We start from the raw sequence: 8,717 nt of genomic DNA, 5'->3' as shown, positions 1-8,717 counted from the left end.
TAGGCAGGACCCTCTTGTTGATTCTTAGAAGAGATTAGCTCTTCTCTTCTCACTCTTTCCATCTATTCATTGTCCATGTATGCTTTAGATGTAATTACACCTGTACTGTAGCTTCTACTATATTTCTAGCTAGCACATAGTAAAATTTTGGTGGGGTGCTTCAGCCCCATGCACCTCCCTTAAATCCACCCTGCTATGATCCATAATTCCTAATTATTCCTTATACCTGTATACTGTGTATCTATAGCTTTATATACGCAGTAGCTATTATTAATTTTGTGTAACAAGAAACATCTACTGCTGGCTAAAATTACAAAAATCCTGCATATAATGTCTACAAACTACACAGTTCAATGGTGAAAAAGTTCAGCAGCTCTTACAAAACATAGAGCTCCATAGATCCAATTAGAATTGCCTCATTATTATAAGGTTCATTATTGCAAAGCCTAACTTCAATGTCTTCCTTGACTGGCACTGGGAGTCGTCGATAGAAGTATGGCATACCAGCTTGAGAACAGCAACTATTATCTGAAGAACAATTTTCACCATCCCAAACGGGAAGGCTGGAATTTTGCTGTGAATCAGAACCACCACAGTAGTAGTAATCCCTAACAAAAGCAGGAGGGTTTTTCCCAGGAGTTTTATAGCAAGGGCAGCTTCCCATTGCTAGGCTCCACAGATGCTTGCGAGGTTTACCGTATGTAATGGAGAGGCCATCAAGGTAAGGATCATTAATTTGCTTACCACCTATATAGTCTGGATTGAAACCATCAGGAGAGCCTTTTGGATAACCAGTTATTTTACCACAGAAATGTTGAAAGCCTTCACAAGCTCCCTCAGTTGAATAGGTAGCTGAGTAAGCTCCACCAGCATCTTTGCCAGACCTACACACTTTTATTGAGGTGCCAGGTACAGTTGAACTTTTCCATGTTGATGGACAGTTTTGACCATCATGTACATCAGCAATCTTCATCCATCCACCTTGTATACAGCCACAAATCATGTGCATATCACAGTAGACCTATACATCATAATAAAAATTACTAATGGACCTGATGGTGTTATTAAAGATAAGATAGATATATAATACCTTCATTGTCGTTTCACGTGATTTGATCCAGTAATATCCTGACTGATTATGGCCTACAGGGTTCTTATTGTATATCTCCTTGCAAGACTCTGCTGGATACTCTGCAGTCATTCCCAGCTGCAGTTCAAAGTCGTAATCATCCCCTACCTTTTGGATCAGTGCTGACCCACTAGTCACTGCTGTGAAGACAAGCACTATCACATAGAAGAAGTCAGTCATTTTTACTGCTATACATAAAGTAGCTATATAGCTTGATTTGGTGCTTTTATACTGTTACATTACTTGCACATGGCTTCGTATGAGAATCACATGATATATTTATAATGCATACTACGCAAGTCACATATAACTTAGTTACATATGAGATACCAACAAATACCATTACAAAGTAGCACTTAACAGCTGCACTACCCATTACAGTCTAATGAATCTTGCACAGCAGTACAGTGTTGTTCAAACTCTTAGTCTGTATTGGAACAAGTTATGGGAACACAGTTACTGTGCAAGGTGAATTCCTGTGGACAAGATGACAGACACAAGATAGAAAACAGGTACCTATCTACAGTATATAAATATGTGAGCATGATATACTGTATGTAGGCTTGCAGTGGAAACACAAAACACTTTCGGCCATAACCTGATCAGGAAATTAGGTTCAGCTCAAGATGAGGCTGAGGTTATCCTAATATAATCATTCGATAAATCACCGATGTAAGCAACTGCCAATTACAACACTCGCTTACATATTCACTCACTCAATCTACTAATCATTAAGCATTTAATATGTCATTAATGTCTAATTGTCAAACTTAGAGACAAGCTGTCTAATTTATTGTGACCACAATACTTTCTTCCAACACTATAGAGATTCCACTGTATCACAACATTAAAATGCATATGTAACAGTCACTAACAATAGAATGCCTCAGCGGCACTCTGTATATGCATAGTATGGACTATAATATTACTTTCGGTTGCAATTATGTGACTGAGCCTGTGTAAACAGGGCACATAAAATTAGCACATATAATTTTTCATGATGCTGTGCTTTACTACAATTTTTCAGCCCTAAGTTTATTGAACCTTTATTTAGTTTTGTTGATGCAAACCAAACATTTTATTTTAATGCTGAGATAATTATTATGATCTGTTATGCAATGATGTTTGTACCCACATTGCCTAGTTTTTTTGCGAGCACTGTCATGCACATTCATACACGTAGCTATGATTTATATCAGTAGTGTTTTGTGCAGTCAAGAAGCTGATGCATCACACCATGAGTACATTCAGTATTGACAGGAAGAAAGAGAGTGTGGCTTTCATGGATGCATAGCTCATTGGTCCCTTCTCGAAAGCACACAAATTTCACATTATAGCACTTTACCTTCGGCACCTTACATACAGCCATGTACTAAATTTGAATCACTATGCATTCATGAAATACAAGCCCTCAATGTTAGATTTGAATTTTTTCTTCATTTTAACAGGGGTATAGCTAGTTTTCCTATGCTTTTTTGCATAATTCACATAAATAGTATATATAAAATACAAATGCATAACTCAATTGCCATGAATCTTGGTATATGTTAAGGACATATTGAAGTGAATTCACATACCAAATCTGGTGCAAAACTGATAAATATTAATGTATAATAATTTGCATTGATTCAGAAATGTCAATTTTTGTTGTGCCTGCAGAGTAAACTTTTATGGGAAAAACTTGAAAATCTATACATACGTTAACACAACCAAGGACTTCCATGCCTAAAATGCACTCCAGATGTAGTTCCTTTCGTCTTCCCCCATCACATCCAAGCATCCACATTAATTACTTATCTTATAATATGAAACTTTATGGCGAGAAAGATGTCAGATATTGTAGCACTGTGGCTGTACAAGACTGTATGCAAGTTTCAAACCCTTGGCTTTTGGCCAGTGACAGTCATGACAGTGAGTAATCAGCAGCACTAATTCTACATAAAGAATTGTACAGTGATTTAAATTGTAGAATCCATCATTGATACAGAGTTGCATACTTTTCTCCACATTAAAAAAGAACCTTCTTATCCATCAGCAATATGATTTTGTATGCAGTAAGTTTTGTTAAACTAACTTGCAGGACACTTTTGTGAAATGTACTAGTGTGGTCAACCAGGATTATGGTGTTGATGTGATATATTTGGTGGCATTCACTCTGTCCCGCATCATACTGTAGATTAATTTCTAAACTATTCATGGGAATTCATCTCTGTGGCTATTAATTTTTCTAGCTCAAAGAATGGTAGTTAAAGGATGTCTGTTGGATTGATAAGTGTCCAGAGTAGAGTACCTTAACATTCAGCTCTATGGTCCTTGTTATATAATTATATCAGAGTGGATATGGTGTTGGCAGTGCTGATTATAAACAAAAATGACTATATATGTACAGGCAGTCCATCACTGGACCATCAGTTAACTTGACTATATCACACATGCTAGCTGTACGAAAGTAAGTTTATGATGAATTTGAGGTGAGCTAGGGTTGGAGAGTTTTGCACTCTCCAACCCTAGCTCACTTCAAACTCAACTGAAACCAAAGCTGAACTCTAAACTACCCTAATGCTAACTGAGGTTTGTCTGGTAGGCATAATGTCTTACAGAGGTCACTTCAGTTGCAAGGTATAGGGAGATGGATAGGTCCATGTGTCTGATGCTTGGAGAAGTTCAAATTACCCTATCACCATTGGCCTTTTTTGTTTTCTTAGGTTTTTCCATTTTTTTGGTTCACGTGACTGCCGGTAGAATATACACCCATAACCTGCCTTACACACACAAATTCTTTTACGCTGTCCATTTGCTGACATATTGAATATCATATGACCACACATCAGAATTGATTATCATCCCCCAAACTTCTTCAATTCTTGTGATGTACAGTATCCACCCACTGGATGCTGAAATTTACATGACTTTTATGTTAGGCAAGAGGACCCTGAATGGTGGATATTCTTAAAGGTCATGTATGTACCTCTTGTCAATTAATTACTTGCGAAAATGGCTAATGGGGTAAACAATAGAAAATTTAATTGTGGCAGACTACATTTTCATCATTGTTTCCTGAACACATACACCAAAGCTAGCATTTGATTTTTCTGGGTAGCACATGGTAATATAGTGTGCAGAAATTGGTTTATTAATGTACTGTAGACTGTGCAAAGAATTACTACATTGGAAATATGAGTTTAATTTGTATAAAACACTGATATTTGCAGTAATTTCATTTATTTCTTTGACATATAGGGAAGAACATTCATGTGTGTACATGATAATCCTGCAGCCAGTCTGCTAGTATTACAAAGCAGTATTACTATATTATACCTGTACAGTAACTACAAGTAAATGACAGTCTCAAATATCACTGTCCACAATGTGTAACTATAAAATTAATAGTCTCAAATATCACTGTCCACAATTTATATAGTTTCACACATCACTGTCCATATGATGTGTAGCATTTGGGTACACATCATGGACAGTGATATTTGAGACTGTCAAGTGTTTGTGACTATAGAGTACTGTGTAAAATGATTGCCTATTGGATTATCACGTACTGTATGTACACTGTGCATATGTACTGTAGGTCATGGGGATAAAAGGTTACTTATATTATGTAACCGAGTCAGGCTGTAAAAATTGGACATAAAATCTGCCTATACTTTTGTGAACTTTTGTTTTACCATAATCTTTTGCTATAGCTATGCTATTTTGTGTACTTGTTTGTAAACTTTTTGTTATGACTGGTATACCCACGCATACCACATCCGCGTGAAATGGTGCCGCACGCCTCCCTATATCAATAATAATCATCTGAAAAGTGAAGTATTCATTTATACGCTTCGTTGTCGGCTGTGTTCAACCCGTTACACAGCAAATCAAGAATTGTTCGAAAAGCACCTCTGCAATCAAAATAGCCACTACGGACGATTTCCGCCATTACGAAGGGAAGCCATCACTTGCTACCGCCAAATCGACACTTTTTGTTGTCAGCAAAGATGGATGAGACACAAAGGAGGACACTGGTAAGTCCACGAAGAATGCATTGTACGTACTGTGGTAGCCGTTATCGAGTTACGCTTTTCTAAAGGCATCAGTCAGTCATTTACTCAGTCAGCAGTAGAAAATTCTGTTAAATAGTTTTGTTTTAATTCTGTAGCAACTTGTTGAAAGTGTTTTGGGTCGATCTTAAAGCTTTTCTTTTAATTTGTAATTTGATTAAACACAAATAAACTACAACTAGCTACAATGCAAACTACTCTACAACTAAACTACAAACACAATTTTGGGGAAAGGAAAAACACTGGAAAGCCCAGTACTGTAAAATCATATGGGCATTATTCGTCCATAATGAAGCTGAAAGTTGTTATAATAAATATTTACAAGTCTGTTTGGTTGACGCACGACTTCTGACTGGTATGGTCAGCGATGGTATGAATGGTTCGAAGTGAAAATGGTGAACAAACACCAAAAGTTTCTACAAGTGGGACAAAGTCACACCCTGCCTCTTCTACAGCATCTTGATGTCTCTGGCCCTTAGCTAACTCACCAGCTGCTGCCGTTACCCCAGCACAAGAAGAAAAAATATAAGAAGGCTGGGCAGTACTATAAACTGACACATCAAAATAGGCCGGATGACCATACTGAAAATCAGGGTGGTACACATTGCCTGGGCAAGAATGATCTTCACAAGAAACATGTTGCTCCTTTATATCTCCTGAATGACTCTGAGACAGAGCATGACAAACAATGTCAACTGGAGCATAATGGCGATGAATTTTCATAGGACCATGCAGAAGGTGATCACCAAATTGGTCAATGGAAGTAAGGCACACACATTATGGGGAAAGTGGAAATAGGGGAATTCCTATTTTGTGGGCCATGCCTACTCCTTTGTGGTCCCTACTATACAGTACTATCGTAGTGTATGATAAATCTTTCAACTATATATAGTATGATAGTAGGGACCACAAAGGAGTAGGTGTGGCCCACGAAATAACATCACCCAAAAACCAGCCTCAATTTTCCCTGACAATGATGAGGCAGTATTGGTTAGGTAAAACTAAGCCAAAACAAGCTTTCAGATCAACCTGAAATACTGTCAACAAGCTGCTATAGAATATATATTTAATGAAATTTTCTACTGATAAGTAACTGACTGACTGATACATTCAGACAAGCATAGTTCGATGATGACTAAGGCTACAGGCTTGATTTTTTCACTGTTCGACATCGCTTCGACCTGAAAGGTGCATTTTGGCATACTGCAGTATGTACAATGCATTCTTCATGGACTTACCAGTGTCCTCTTTGTGTCCCATTCATCTTTGCTGTCAATGAGAAGTGTCGATTAGGTGGTAGCACATGCTGGCTTCCCGTCGTAACAGAAATCGTCCATATTTTTCATAGTGGCTATTTTGATTGCAGAGGTGCTTTTCGAACAGTTCTTAATTCGTACTGTTGTGTAACAGGTTGAACATAGCCAACAACGAAGATGGATACTTCACTTTTCAGATGATAATTGATATAACTGGGGTGCGCAGCACCATTTCATTCTTTTGGTATGCGTGGATTGCGGAGGTGCTTTTCGAACAGTTCTTGATTCAAAATGCTGTGTAACGGGTTAAACATATCTGACAACGAAGCGTAATGGATACTCACTTTTCAGACAATAATTGATATAGCTGGGGCACACGTTGCCATTTCAGATGCGGTATGCGTGGGTTTACCAGTCATAATAATTATTCACAAAAGTTAACAAACAAGTACACAAAAAATTTGGAATTTTCAACTAGAGTAGGGACCATAGCAACAAGCTGGAGTAGTGTATGATATTAAATCGCAGTAAACAATAAGAAGTGTTATATCCCTACTGTGCTCAAGATACCATAATGGAAATGCACAGTAGGGATATAACACGTTTTACTGTGATTTAATATCATGCAGTACTCCAGCTTGTGTCAGTGCTTTTTATCGATGTGCTATGGTCCCTACTCTAGTTGAAAATTCCAAATTTTTTTGAGTCCTTGTATATATAGCATTGCAATACAGAATACTCCAATACTGAAGCACGATTTATTATATGACTGGTGTAGTGTGTGCCCACATGTTTGGTTGTTGAAAGCATGGAATAGGACTAAAACTGCAAATGATTGATGTTCTAAGTATCTTGGTACATACGTACATATTAATTTTGGTTGCAATAATGATACTGTAGTACTCATTAAGATCACACAATGCATTTTTCCTGTTATAACTACTGTGGCTTCATATGTTTATGTAGCTACATGCTGGTTGCTGTAAAGACACTATTAAAAACTTTCAAAAGTTTTCCCTGTAACCAGATAAGCCACCACAAACTACCCAACACAATACTGTAGAGTTACAAACAGTTGACAGTCTCAAATATCACTGTAGGTCAATGTTCAAAGATATCAATAAACATACATAGCTAAACTGGTATGTAGTGTTTAGTTTATTTCAAGGAATAATGTTACTGTTCATGATTATGCAATACCAATGGTTTATGATGTCATAATCCTAAGTTTCTAGTATATCAATCCAAGCTTCTTTTAATGAAAGCTAAATTAGCTGATATTCATGAGTACTCCTTGGTGCATCCTAGTGTGTTATTTATGGTAACCAGTGGTATACCACCCTACCACAGGATTGAAATCAAGATTTCAAGCTTTGTATATAATCTTCAGATGTTTGTTAACCTTAATGCTATTCACCAAACCTCATATAGATTGTTTGAAAATATACAGTGTATATGCAGTAGCTGATATACTGTAAGGAGAGAAATTTATGCATACAGTGGTTTAAGAACATAATAATGATTATCATAACTCAAATATGAACACTAGTTGTATGAAGGTACAAGTTCAAGGCAAGCCAGGGTTGGCCCTGTCTCACTGGGACGCTCGCCTCAAGCTCACTAAAAAGTTACCTTTATACAGATAGTGAAGAATATCATTATGCTTAACAGGAAAACTTAAGGTTAGCATTAGGTTCAGATTTAGCTTTCAATTGGTTTCTTCTTCATCCAGTCTTCTTACTAAATAAATATACAGATTACTTGTTGAATCACATTTATAAGATAGAGAGGTGGGTAGCTGGCAGTGGTAGCACAGCTGGTACCACACTCTGGCCGTTCACATCCTGGTCCAGGTTCAAGTAATGGAAGTTTTACAAGTCAAAGACCAAAAAAGAAAAAGTCATCACCTGCAGACAATAGCTGCTCCTCACCATAGATCCACTCACCAACTATATTTCCTTATATATATATAACTACATACATAACTTGCTAAACTACTCCTCTTATGAATACTGTGACTGCTCTGTTAGAGTATCTCAATCTTGACTGCTCTATTTAGAGTATCTCGAGTAAGAGAGACTCTTTCAAAAGGGGGGTTCTATGGAACCCTTTGAATCCCCCCCCCTGAACACCTATAAAGTTGTAAATGATCTAGCTATTCTGAGTCTGCTTTAGCTAGCTATGGTTACAAAAAATGATGTGTAAGATACAAGGGTAGGTGCAACCAGTGAGGCCACAACCCAGGGGAAATTCTAGAAAATTACTGACCGTATGGTT

At 37.3% G+C, this 8,717-nt stretch overlaps 1 protein-coding gene across 1 annotated transcript; it reads right to left on the bottom strand.

Annotated features, from left to right (window-relative positions):
• Window positions 1-262: 262 nt before the first annotated feature.
• LOC136249531 (uncharacterized) lies at window positions 263-1,310 on the bottom strand. Its single transcript, XM_066041576.1, has 2 exons — window positions 1,091-1,310; window positions 263-1,021 (listed from the first exon to the last, which is right to left on the bottom strand). Exons 1-2 carry the CDS (start codon window positions 1,307-1,309, stop codon window positions 377-379), a joined length of 864 nt encoding a protein of 287 aa, XP_065897648.1. The 5' UTR covers window position 1,310; the 3' UTR covers window positions 263-376.
• Between the last annotated feature and the right edge of the window lie 7,407 nt (window positions 1,311-8,717).

Source organism: Dysidea avara, chromosome 1, assembly GCF_963678975.1.
Source record: "Dysidea avara chromosome 1, odDysAvar1.4, whole genome shotgun sequence".
Lineage (NCBI taxonomy): Eukaryota > Metazoa > Porifera > Demospongiae > Dictyoceratida > Dysideidae > Dysidea > Dysidea avara.
The sequence above is the reverse complement of the archived record's forward strand: the minus strand, read 5'-3'. Positions and strand labels throughout refer to the sequence as shown.

What these genes read in the sequence shown, in the direction of transcription:
- LOC136249531 (XM_066041576.1), bottom strand. Translation starts at nt 1,309, where the DNA reads ATGACTGACTTCTTCTATGTGATAGTGCTTGTCTTCACAGCAGTGACT. An exon ending in CACGTGAAACGACAATGAAG is followed by an intron (nt 1,022 to 1,090) that starts GTATTATATATC and finishes TATGATGTATAG; the next exon opens with GTCTACTGTGATATGCACAT.